This window comes from Dipodomys spectabilis, unplaced genomic scaffold (genome assembly GCF_019054845.1).
Source record: "Dipodomys spectabilis isolate Male_0828 unplaced genomic scaffold, ASM1905484v1 ptg000173l, whole genome shotgun sequence".
Lineage (NCBI taxonomy): Eukaryota > Metazoa > Chordata > Mammalia > Rodentia > Heteromyidae > Dipodomys > Dipodomys spectabilis.
In genome coordinates this window covers 1,576,396-1,590,554 of record NW_024870850.1, presented here as the reverse complement: position 1 = coordinate 1,590,554, position 14,159 = coordinate 1,576,396, and the positions used below count along the sequence as shown (strand labels likewise).

The window sequence follows — 14,159 nt, the reverse complement described above, 5'->3', positions numbered from 1 at the left end:
CATCTAGAAACTGTATGACAAATTAAGAAGAGGTCCTTTGTTTCTTGGATCTTATTTAATCATCTGTTTTCTACATTTGTCATGCCTTTTATTCTATTTCAGTCACTACATTGAAAATTCAATTGAATTTATCATACCAAAATTGCTCTACAGAAGAAAAGGTAAAAGTTTTCCATCTTTTTACAGACAATTCAATATAGCCTAGAATAATGGCATAAACATAAAAAAAAAAAAACTTCCTTACTTCCTTAGCATACTAACTTCTAGAGACTTTGGGGTCAATCTCTTAAAATAATTTACATGTACTGTAAGATTCAGATCATGAGAAGAAAGTTGTCTTTTTCCTGGAGAGATTCTATTTCAGGACAGAAAACCAGCCTTCATGAGGGCTTTCACTGTCAATAGCTCTTTTTCCATAGACATCCTCTCTGCTCACAAACATGAAGAGCAATAACAAGGTTGAACTTAGCAAGAAGGAATCATCAGCATCCACCCTTGACCACTGTTCCCAGAATGTACTGAGAAATAAGGAAGCCCTCGTGTACCCTAAGGTCACAATTCAGGTAGTGGCTCAGGCTCATACATTCTCTATGACAAGAGAACATACTGTTGCATGTCAATTATCATTAAAGTCATGTACATTATTCAATATTTCTTAAAATCCAAATCTTCCTATCACTGAACACAAATCATGTACAGAAATTTGTCTCCAGTATTTTCTGAGGTCATGCTATTCTTACACTTCTGAAGGCTTGTTGTTCTAGTTTTTGTACCAAGACATTGTTCTTCCTAACTCATCCTAGAAGATTGTAGCTTTACAGACTCCTCGACTCATTTAAGATTCCTGACCCTGTGAGTGAAATGGACTCAGACATTGTGGTTCCATTGGGCAGCAGTCACACATGGTTGTTCCTCAGTTCTGACCAAGAAATGACCACATCCTCTGCTTTGGTAGATGGGGATTCCCCACCTGAATTCTGTGGAATATTTTCAAGTGCTGTGTGAAACATTTTGAAGAATTCAGGAACTCTGACAAGTGAGGTCTAGTACTAAAACACTTTGTAAAATGCTCACTTGCATCCAGGTCACAATAGGAATGTTTTGCATTCAAATGGCACCAGGAATGACAAACTCTACATATAATGATTCTAGGGAGGGAGAAAAGCTGCACTTGTTACTTGAGTAAGTAAAAGGTAACATCTTTCATGTATTATTGTTATGAGAAGAAATGAATTCTGTTTCCTAATCCAGTACTGGGAAAATTTGGAAACTTTATTTCTATATATCACAGTGTAATTCTTTTTTAATAATAATTCTTATTGAGATTGAATGATTACATAAATATCACAAATTTCACAGTATTGTAGGATAGTGATACTTAAAGTTACAAACACATTTTAACTTTCACAAGGCAAACTGTCATTATCTTGGTCTATAAAGTGAATTCTATAACGTTTGACAGTACAACTATTTCTTATGCATTGGGTGATATGTACATTTCTTTTGCTTAATGTTAGCTGTTCTCAGTGTAGTTCATAAAAAATACTAAATGGATAAATGTTTCACCATAGAAGATTCCTATCTCAGAATCTTAGAAGGTATTTCTGGCTGCAGGAAGACTTCTCATCTATGATCCAGGCAGGTTGCCTGTGGTTGAAAAAGTCTAACTTGTGTACACACAAGGGCAGTACATGTGCTGATTTCATAGTTCCACAAACAGAACTTCTATCACTATGCCATATTGCAGCCATCTTCTCCTGGACAGTGTGGCCAGGTAGCTCAGGATGCCCTAATTTCGGAATGATCCTTGTTTTCCCTAGCCTCAAGAAATTCAGGAGATTAAAGTTAAAGTAGTACAGTACAGACAACAAAAACAATGAATCATTTAGGATAGACAGTCACTTCCTAATTAAAACTTCAAATATAATTATACCTGGACATAATTAAGCAGCACTCAACACTCACACAGTGTCAACAAAGCAGGATATTCTTAGGAGAGAATAACAAGGGCTCAAAAGCTATGTGTAAGATGACAGAGGAGAAGCTGGAGGCTAAACAAGCTCTCACCTAGAAAGCTGTTTTAGTGTTCCAGTGAACAGTTGTAAGCCAGAGAATCACACCAAGTGTGCCATCACAGTACAGAGAGTTAGGCCAGAGAGGGAAAATCCAAGCAAGGAGACAGATCTGAGCACTTGCCAGCTGCAGAGGCGGTGGCCGTACCCACCATACCTGCAACACAGAGAGTCCAGGACGAAGGAGCCAGACAAAGCAGGCCAGCATATTCTACTCAACACCAGCAAGAACCCACAAAAAGCAGACATCTTCATCCTGCACTTCACAAACCAGAGACGACCCAGGAACCAAGACTCAGCATGAGTAGAAGCCAGATGTCCTCACTCCTTCTCAGGGAGCAAAGGGGGGAAAGCCACCCTTCCTCCCCCCACTACCGGAGATCTCCATCTTTGATACTGACAAAGGCCCGGCTGAGCACCTAGCTCCAACTCAGGCCTTGGAAGAAAACTAGAGTCATTTAGCAGGTCACAAGAACCTATCCTGACCTGTCAGACTCAGCTCCACCCAGGGAAAAGTCACCCAGATCCGGCTGCCAGCCCCAGGAGTGGCTTTCTTCACAGAGTAAACAGAGCCTGAGGCTGCCCCTCCCTTTAGCAGCCTGGACAATCTATTGAAATTCAGTAAATATAAACCCTGAGAATGGCTCCAGGCTGGGCTCTGTGAGTTTCTCACAAGCTAGCCCCTCAGGGAAAAGCTACTGTTTGCTGAAAGGCCTCAACTCTACCCAGAACCTAGCCTAATCACAACATCTCCAAACTAGAGGAAACAGCCATCTCCCTCTTTTGTGATACTCAAAGCAGAACTCCCTCCCATTGAAGTAGCCTGGGAGGAGGATCACAAAATCTTGGGTAAAGCAGAGCATATTTCTGCCTGCTCAAACAAACTGACTTAAGAAACCAAAGCCACAGGAAAATCAAACACCACAAGCAGACCAGAGAAAACTAGAGACTGGTTATGGACACAAGGGAGATACAGGATCTTCCCATTCTCCCCTCAAAAAAATCAAATAACTTTTTTTTGTACCTTTTATAAAAAATTTTTTATATCTAAAACTTTTTTTAATTTTTATCTTTTAAAAAAACAATTGTTTCCTACTATCTTTTTTTCTTTCTCTTATAATTTTTATTTTAGGGGTATATGTGTGTGCCCGTTTTTCTTTCTTTTTTTTTTTTTTTTTAAAAATTTATGTTTTTTGTTTTTTTTTAGCTCTACTGAACTTTTGACCTTTTTTTCTTTCTTTCTCATTCTTTTTACCTTTTCTTCTCTTTTGTTCTTCTTTGTGTGACTTAATTGCTATTCTGCACATCCTCAGATATAACCTTAGTCGAATATTAGACCTTATCCCCCATTGTGTACACACTTAATCCAGAAATTTATTACTCAATTCAAAATCTCTTAAACTTAAATTTCTTCATAGCAGTACTACCGCTTTACACCTATATAAAATTTTAAGCATTTTTATTTTTACGTTTTTCATGTCTCCTTTATATCCCCCCTTCTCTCATTATATGCACGTTCTTCTCTGAATATTTTGTTTTAAATTTTGCATAGTTTTTAAGCATTGCACTGTTTATTTTTTAATTTTTGCTTTTCTATTTTCCTTGTCTCTTTTTTTCTCTTTCTCTTTCTTATTTTTGTCTCTCTCTATACTTTCATCCTATCCAACCGATTTCCCGCTTTGAGATTAGGACTTAGTTAACTCTCCCTGTGCCTTCAAACATCCCTTTATTCGGATTTTTACCCACATCTCTCCCTAAACCTAATAATTTCTAGTTTGCCAAATTCTTCTTTGCGGTTTGTAGCTCATTAATATATAGTTGTTTGATGTTGAATAGATATATCTGTTGAACTAGATTGTATCTGCAGACTTTGGTTGATGCTTGCCTTCAGATAATGTTCTAGCACAAAACTGGTGTTACTTTCATCCCAAATGGGGAGAGTAAGGAGGAAAAGCACAAGAAAAATGGCAAGACTGGGTATCTCAAATCCAACTCCTGATAATCAGGAGACATAAGAGATAATGAATAATCCAGAGGAGACTTCCCAAATAGCTCGACAAACACTGCTGGCAAACATGATAAACGAAAAGATGGAAAACCTATAAAGGTCTCTGTATGAACTTGATAGGGAGAGAGAGGAGGCAAACCAAAGGTTAATACAGGAATATCATGAGTGTGAGGAAGCTCCTCAAAAACTGATACAAGAATTGTGAAAGCCGCTTGAGAAGACTCAAAGAGAAAGGCAGGAATGGCATGAGAGGCTGAGAGCACTCAAAGAGAACTACAGGAATGGTGTGAACATGAGGAAGCTAAGCAAAGAGTAATACAGGAATTGAGAGAGCAGGATGAGAATACACAGAGATCTCTAAAGGCCTTCAGGGAATCCATTAACAAGGAGCTGAAGGAAGTCAGGGAAACCACAAAGGGAATGCTTAATGGAACCCAACGGAAGGAATGGGAATCCAAGGAAACCATAACCAATCAATTAAATGATTTGAGAATAAACACTGAACACCAAATTAAGGAAGTAAAGAAGTCCATACAAGATCTAAAACAAAGCTTCAACAAAGAATTTGAAGCCATAAAAGCTGACCAATTAGAAGGAAAAGAAATAATAAAAAGTAGAAAGTCTTGACACCTGGTTAGACCATGCAGAAGATCGAATCTCGGCGATTGAAGACACCATAGATATTATAGAGAAAGAACACTTAACCATCCAAGACAAGAAATATGATAGATCAATTCAATACTTGGAAGACACCATCAGAAAGCCTAATCTGAGGATAATGGGTGTAGAGTAGCACCTAGAAACAGAAGTTAATGGTCTAGAAAATTTGTTTAACAGGATGCTAGCAGTGAACTTCCCAAACATGCAAAAAGATAGGCCTATTCAGATACAAGAAGCTTTTGGAACTCCAAATAGACCAGACCAGAATAGGACATCCCACCATCACATTATAATCCACACAGGAACAATTCAGACCAAGGAAAAAATCCTTAAAGCTGTCAAGGAGAAAAGATTAATCACCTATAAAAGGAAACCAATTAGAATCACTTCAGATTTCTCAGCAGAGACAATCAAAGCAAGAAGAGCCTGCAATAATGTATCCCATGCCCTAAAGACAAACAACTATCAACCAAGAATACTGTACCCAGCTAAACTGTCCTTCATAACTGAAGAGCAAATAAAAACCTTACATAGCAAAGAAAAATTGAAACAATATATCTCCACCAAACCAGCCCTACAAAAGATTCTTAAAGATGTCCTACACATAGAAAACCAAAAAGACCACAATAAAGGCCAAGAAACTACACCCAAACTGATAATCCAAGAACCATAGGAAGAACCCAGTAACTGCAGCCCCCAAGAAGGTGGATTAAATGTCAGGGACTCACAAATACCTCTCAGTCCTATCTCTCAACATTAACGGAATTAACTCTCCAATTAAGCCACATAGACTGTCAAGTTGGATTAAAAAGCACGATCGTTCTATCTATTACCTTCAAGAGTCACATCTTGCCCATAAAAACAAACACATTTTCAATGTTAAAGGCTAGAACAAAATCTACCAAGCAAACGGCCCCCATAAACAGGCAGGAGTTGCAATCCTAATATTAGATAAAATAGATTTCAAATTAAAATTCATGAGGAGAGATAAAGACGGGCGCTACATACTAATTAAGTGATATCTCCTTCAGGAGGTTATTACAATTCTAAATATCTATTCACCAAACAACGGAGCACCCAAATGTATCCAAGAAACACTACTTTCCCTCAAATCCCACACAGATCCAAAGACATTCATTGTTGAGGATTTTAACACACCACTTTCCCAACTAGATAGATCAACTCCGCAAAAATTCAACGGAGAAACTGCAGATCTAAACAACCGCATAGATCAACTAGATTTAACAGACACCTACAGAATATTTCACCCAGCAGCATCAGAATACACGTGCTTCTCAGCAGCACATAGAACATTTTCTAAAAGAGACCACATTTTGGGCTATGAAGCAAACTAGTCCAAATTCAGAAACACTGAAGTTATACCTTGCATTCTCTCAGACCACAAGGGAATAAAATTAGAACTCAACACCAAAAGCCACCAAAGAATATCTGGTAACACATGGAGGCTGAACAACACACTGTTGAATCTCATGAGTGGGTCATGGAAGAGATTAGAAAGGAAATTCAAATGCTCATGATATAAAACAAAAATGAGCACACAAATTACCAGCTCCTCTGGGACACAGCAAAGGCAGTACTCAGGAGCAAGTTTATAGCTATGAGTTCCTACATCAACAAATTGGAGAGATTTCAAACCACCAATTTAATGAGACATCTGAACCTCCTTGAAAAAGAGCAGCAAGGTAAACCCTAATCCAGTAGACAGAAAGAAATAATTAAAGTTAAATCAGAATTAAATGAATTAGAATCTAAAAAAAAACTATTGAAAGAATCAACAAAACAAAGAGTTGGTTCTTCGAAAAAATTTACAACATTGACAGACCCTTAGCAAATCTTATCAGAAAAAGAAGAGAACACACCCAAATAAATAAACTCAGAGATGAGATTGGAAGCATCACCTCAGAAACAACCAAGATTCAGAACTTTATGAGGGAATACTTCTCAAAACTTTATGCTAATAAGTTTGAGAACTTGACAGAAATGGACCTTTTCCTAGCAAATATTGACCTGCCAAAATTAAACCAAGGTGAGTTAAGCCATCTTAACAGGCCCATATCAAGCACTGAAATAGAAACAGCAATAAGAGACCTCGCAGCTAAGAAAAGTCCAGGACCAGATGGTTTTACAGCGGAATTCTACAAGGCCTTCAAAGCAGAGCTCACACAAACACATTCTATGAAGCCATCATAACCCTCATCCCAAAACCAGGCAGGGACTCATCAAAGAAAGAGAACTATAGACCCATTTATTTGTTGAACATTGATGCAAAACTTCTCAACAAAATTTTGGCCAATCGACTTTAACAATCCATCCAAAAAATCATACACCATGATCAAACAGGATTCATTTCAGGGATGCAAAGCTGGTTCAATATACGCAAATCAAGTAATATAATCATCACTTCAACAGGAGCAAGGATAAGAACCACGTGGTTATCTCAACAGATGCAGAAAAAGCATTTGACAAGATCCGACACTCCTTTATGATAAAGGTTCTGAAAAAATTAGGAATCCATGGAACATTCCTCAATGTAATAAAGGCTGTATATGACAAACCTATAACCAGTATTATACTTAACGATGAAAAACTAAAGCCATTTCCTCTTAACTCAGGAACGAGACAAGGATGTCCATTTTCTCCACTTGTCTTCAATCTAGTGTTAGAATGCCTAGCTACAGCAATAAGACAAGATGCAAACATAAAGGGGATCCAAATAGGGAAAGAAGAAGTAAAACTCTCCCTCTTTGCAGATGGCATGGTCTTGTATTTAAAGAATCCCCTAGACTCCACTCCCAAATTACTCAAGCTGATTCAAAACTTTAGCAAAGTAGCAGGGTATAAAATTAACCCTCAAAAACCTATGGCTTTTATGTATGCTAACAATGAGAAAAGTGTGGCTGAAATTAGGAAAGGAACATCATTCGTAATATTCCCACAAAAAATAAAATACCTAGGAATTAACTTAACCAAAGAAGTGAAGGACCTCTATGATGAAAACTTTAAAAACTTGAAAAAGGAAATCAAAACAGAACTTTGAAAGTGGAAAAAACTCCCATGCTCCTGGATTGGAAAGATAACAATCATGAAAATGGCAATACTTCCCAAGGCTATCTACAAATTCCATGCGATACCTATCAAAATTCCAACCTCATTCTTCAAGGAAATGGAAGAGGCAATCCAAAAATTCATATGGAACAATAAAAGACCCCAAATAGCGAAAACGATCCTCAACAGAAAGAACAGTGCTGGAGGAATATCAATACCAAATTTAAAACTCTATTTAAAGCCATAGTAATCAAAACAGCTTGGTACCGGCACCAGAACAGACCTTGGAACCAATGGAATAGAATTGAAAACACAGAAATGAACCTACAGACCTATAGCCATCTAATCTTCGATAAGGGAGCTAAAAAAAAATAGAATGGAAGAAAGACAGCCTCTTCAGTAAATGGTGCTGTCAAAATTGGTTAACTACTTGTAGAAAACTAAAACTAGATCCTTATATATCACCCTGCACCAGAATCAACTCCAAATGGATCAAAGACCTCAGAGTCAAAGCAGACACTCTGAAAACATTACAGGATGGAATAAGAGAAACCCTAGGTTTCCTTGGCACAGGCCAAAATTTTCTTAATAGAGACCCAGAAGCACAAGTCAAAGAAAGGTTGGACAAATGGGATTGCATGAAATTGCATAGCTTCTGCGTGGGAAACGACATAGGTAGCAAGATCAATAGAAAGCCCACGGATTGGGAGAAGATCTTCACTAGGCATACAACAGAAAATGGTCTCATATCTAAAATATCCCTTGAACTCAATAAATTAAATCCCCAACAACAAATCTTCAAAGAAACAAATGACCAATAAACAAGTGGGCTAAAGATTTAAAGAGAAACTTCTCTGAAGAGGAAAGAAAGATGGCCAATAGACACATGAACAAATGCTCAACCTCCCTAGTCATAAAAGAAATGCAAATTAAAAGGACATTGAGATACCACCTCACCCCAGTTAGAATGGCTAAAATCAAGAACTCTAATAACAGCAGATCCTGGAAGGGCTGTGGACAGAAGGGAACCTTACCGCATTGTTGGTGGGAGTGTAAACTTGTTCAACCACTTTGGAAAGCAGTATGGAGGTTCCTCATAAGACTCCACATAGAGCTCCCCTATGACTCAGCAATCCCACTTTTGGGCATTTACTCAAATGTTTACAAAGAAGACCACACTAAAGCTACCAACCCGACTATTACAGCATTATTTACTATAGCTAAGATATGGAACCAACCCAGATGCCCCTCAGTAGATGAATGGATCAAGAAAATGTGGTATATATACAAAATGGAATTCTATGCCTCCATCAGAAAGAATGACATTGCCCCATTTGTTAGGAAATGGAAAGACTTGGAAAAAAATTATATTAAGTGAAGTAAACCAGGCCCAAAGAAACATAGGTCCCATGGTTTCCCTTATTTGAAATATCTAGTATATGTCTAAGTCAAGCAGAAAAGGTCAGATAAGGTGATGTTAGGGAAATGAACCCTAAGATATGTATTCAAATGTTTTTTTTTCTTTCATGTGATTGTTTCTAACACATTTATAAGATTTTTTCTTGGTTGCTTTGTATGTCCCTCCCCCACAGAATAACCCCTGCTTTCACTGTATTTCATGTCGGTATAATTTGTAGAGGGGAAGGGGAAAATCAAATCGTTTAAATAGAGATACAGGTGGGCCCATTGCAACAATGAGATGTACAAGTCGTTATGTCGAAAACGAGCTTTACAACTTTGGTGGGGGGGACGGGAGGATTAGGTAGTGGGGAGGTGAGGGGATAATGTGAAGGGATGGGAGGGGGAAACAAGGGAGGAGGCTACAATGCTTGATAAGAAATGTACTCATTATCTTGCCCACCTAATTTTAACCCATCTGTACAATATTTTCACAATAAATAAATTTAGAAAGCTATGTGTATATAATCATATAAAATGATGTTTATTGAAATTAACCTCAAAAATGGAAACAAGGTGTTCTTTATTGTACTATTTGCAGTTCTTTTTTTCCATCCTTGTTTTTATTGATTTATTCCTCTTTGTTGCTATTTTTTAATTTCTTTACTCTTTGTCATGGATGTAAGTTTACGTGATTTAGGGAGGGAAAATGGAAGCACACAAATGGTGGGACGAAAAGTAAACACTGTTCAAAAAGAACTCTTCTCACTTATGTACTTATGTAACTGCAACAATCTGTACATCACCTTTACAATAAAATTTAATTTTTTTAAACTTCAAATAACTCAGCAAATAAGAACAAGAATTTGCAAATGAGATTAATCAAACTAAAAACCTTTGGCAACACAAAATTAACAGTCACCAGACTGAATAGATGGCCTGCAGAATTTACCAACTAAACATCTGGCAAGTGACTAGTGACAAGAATATATAGGAAGCTCAGAAAACTAAACCCCTAAAGAATTAACAATACAATTAACAAATTGGCGAACAAACTCGAAGATACTTCTCAAAATCAGAAGTCTAAATGGTTAATAAAGGAAATGCAAAGCCAAACAACACTTAATTTAATCTTACTCCAGTGATCATGTCTATCATAAGGAATATTTTTAAGAATGGAGGGAAAGGGAAGGTCACACACTATTGATGGAAATGTAATTTCATGCAACCACTATGGACATCAGTATGTAGGTTTCTCAAGAAACTATAAATTTATGATTTGAACAAGTGCCACCACCTTGTGAGACTGAGGTCCATTGGATGCGTACATGCACCTGTCTAACTCAATCCTCTGTCCAGCAAATTCATGCTACTAATAATTTAAAAAAATAAGTGATAAAATCTTACATAATGTACAGAATATACAACTGTAAAGATGAGTGGCAATCTCATTTTTTTAGCTTTTCCTTCTACATTTTAAAGTATTTTTACTGTAAAGATGCTGTACTAGGGGTTATAGTTACAGGAGTAAGGTAATGAGTGCATTTCCTATCGAGCATTGTTACCCGCTCCTTTGTTTATCCCCTACTATCCCTTCTCTCCCTACCTCTCCATATACTCCATTCCCCGGAAATGTAAAGTTCATTTTCAACATAGTGTCTTGTACATCTCATTGTTACAATAGGTCAACCTGTGTCCTTGCTTTAGCATTTTGTCATTTCCTTTCTCCTCCCCAAATTAGAAAATTGTATATTCAAGAGACAGGGCACCAGAATCAAATACAATGACAAAATTTTCTCCTGCATTTTTAAAGTACATATGTGATGTATATTTTCTGAGACCCAGTATATGGTTCTGAAGAAATGTATCAAAATATGCATTGAACACCACAGCCTTGTGTAGAATATATCAACAGCCCTGATGTAGCTCTGCTCTCTGGGACCACTGAAATCTCTGAATGGAATTCACATCTAATATATGTGAGCAAGTAGAAAGCATAAAGTTACTTTTGATACTAATTTAGCTTTGTGATACAGAAGAATTTCTTCTATCACAGGCTCTCAACCCAGTGCATCATGAATAAGTCTTGATCTATTTTAGCAACTTAAGTAATAATAAATTTTTTGAAGGTAAAATTTCAGACTGCAAAAGTGGAATTCAATTTCAGCATTAACCTTGAGTTATTGACATGTAATTTCTAGTTTGAGCAGCAGCATTGCTTCCTCAGGCAATACTAAATGACTGAATTTTTAGAGTGCTCTTATTGAAAGCTCCCTGTTATCAACCACCAATGTTCTGTGGCTGTTATGGACATTGTGTGTGTGTGTGTGTGTGTGTGTGTGTGTGTGTGTGTGTGTGTGAACACATCCTCTGGGTGTGATGCTCTCAGAACTTTAGTTGACATCTCACAGGCATATGCTTTTTGTGGACATTTCACCATGCACAGCACATGGCATCCTCTGAGGTGATCCAGTTGCATCATCCCAAATGCCTTTTATGCAAACAGTTTCTTGACACAGATATTGGACAAAATTCCAAGATAACTCCATCTCTGGGGCCTCACTATCTGTGGTCCTGGATGAAATCATAGCACCTGGGGTGAAGAAAACTCCACAAATGTGTTTTCCATCTCATGTTTTTCTCCTGGATGAAGGCCCTGGGGAATAATTTTATACATTATTTCGGGGACTCAAAAGGCTTTGATGAAAGGGGAGTTATAGTGTAGATCACTATCAAAAAGGAGACACATATGCACATATAAAAAGACATACAAATATACATACCTGACATGTGGGCCTCACTTCTAACCAGAAATTCAGCATGGCAGATGCTTCAGGGATGTGCCTTTTGGTTTTCACACTCCTTCTTCTCCAGCTTCCCCTCCTTGTCAGGTCCTTGGCTGGCACTAGCTGCTTCTCTACTATGAAGCACCGAACACATATGGATGGAGATGTGATGATCGCTGGATTTTTCCCACTCAACACTTTGGGAATAGATCACAGTAACAACCATGATTCCAGCCAAGAAGATCAAATGCCATCAGTAACTCATCTTTTTATTCCCATTTACTGTTTTGTTCTGAGGATGGGCAATGGCTGAGGAAATCCTGGGGCACACATCAATGTAATCTGTCTTGTCTATGCTGAACTCCATCTGATTGCACCATGAGCAGCTCAGTCTCATCCTGTCATACGACTACAGTTGAATGATTTTCTGCCTGCTAATAGGAGAAGACCCTACTTCCTTCATACAGATTCTCCTTTCCAGGTCAGAAAATTCTTCACTTTAACAGCCCTGTGTCTCCTCCATTTCAGGTGTCATTACAGAGAATGAAGTAATGTTATCACACTGAAGCTGAATCACTCACATGTGATCTGTACTAAAAGGCTGAAGCCACATTTACTGCTTCCATAGGCCAGTATTGTAAGAACTTTTCTTCAGTAACATCTACGTTATGAGAATATGGATAAAATTTCTTATGGTAGGCTGGTGGCTCATGCCTGTAAATTTAACTACTTATGGTGCTGATATCTAAAGATCAAGGTTTGAAGCCAGCTCAGGCAGTTAAATCTGTAGACTTTTATTTCCAATTAACCATCCAAAAGCTGTAAGTGAAGCTGTGGATCAAGTGACAGAAGTATTAGCCTGGATCAGAAAAGCTCAAGGACACTGTCCAGGCACTGATTTCATGACCTTGAACTCTCTGTCTCTCTGTCTCTGTGTCTCTCACCCCCCTCTCTCTCTCACAAACACACACACAAACACACACATTCTTACTGTAGACAAGTAGTTACTGTTTCAAACTATACCTTGTGTCATTATTTTATGTCAGATATGCTGCCTAACCCATGTCTTACCAGAAAAGTTAGCTTTTTAAAGTTCACTTATGGGAGAAGTTTATCTGCCCCAGGTGAGTTCTACTTTACTTGAATGATCTACTTTACTTCAATGAATGTTCTTGACTTTTGGTCTGTAACACAGAGTCTCACTAATAAATGGTTACACTAAAAAATAGAAAGAAAAGAAAACACTGTACAGAAATTCAAGAAACTCTAGCAAACTGATTCTTATTGCAAGAGAAAAATGTCATTGTGACTACTATTTCCACTTGTTTACAAGGGATGGTGTGGCATACTCTGAAGTAGCTGCCCACATTTGAGAACAGTGATCCAAGGGTAGGAATTACTCTCTTCTGTGCCATGGAAGATATATGACTTTACCTTATATATCACTGGTATGTAGATTATCTTTTTTCCTTTTGTGCAGGTCCTTGGAACTAAGGACCTGGGCCCTGTTTCTGAACAGTTTTGATGAAAGCTATTGCTCTAGCATTTAAACCACAGGTCCACTTCTGGCCTTTTTGGTAGTAAAATGGGGATAAGAGTCTCACAAACATCCCTGCTCAACCTAGCTTCAAACATTCTCGTCAGATCTCAGCCTCAGATCTCAGTATTTAAGCCTCTAAGCATGAATCACTAGTGCCTGGCTTAGCTTATTCTTTGTATTCCCCACTATTTACCCATGTTCATCTGATTTTTATTCTCTAAATTTCCAAAAATACATTTGATTATTTTTGTTAGTGTGCTAATATAGACATACTGAGTATTATGGTTTAATCCATGGATGTTTCTTAGCTACCCACAGATACAAAGTAAGTCTGGTTTGGTTAGCAACATTTGATGTATGCTATTGACTACAGATAGCAATATTGATCCATAAGCTTTTCTTGCAGATAGAACACTAAATTTCAACATGAGTAGGTAAGAGATTTAGCTTGAATTTAAGCCTGCTGGCATTACAGTGATGTTTACCAATTTTTACACAATATTGGATTGTGTCAATACCTGGTTTATATTGCAGTTCCACAACACAGGTGTGTACTTTGATTATATTCAAACACTCTTTTATGATCATGTTTTATACCTTGTTGTACATCCTTTTTTCTCTCCCATATC

General features: G+C 37.6%; 1 protein-coding gene across 1 annotated transcript in view; it reads left to right on the top strand.

The window, feature by feature from the left end:
* The window catches only part of LOC122119865 (vomeronasal type-2 receptor 116-like), a 51,046-nt gene extending 37,531 nt beyond the window's left edge, over positions 1-13,515 (top strand). Inside the window, exons 9-11 of the mRNA XM_042693933.1 lie at positions 420-563; positions 12,079-12,246; positions 13,471-13,515. Coding sequence (XP_042549867.1) covers positions 420-563; positions 12,079-12,246; positions 13,471-13,515 — 357 coding nt within the window. The remainder of the gene's footprint in view (positions 1-419; positions 564-12,078; positions 12,247-13,470) is intronic.
* The last annotated feature ends 644 nt before the right edge of the window (positions 13,516-14,159 follow it).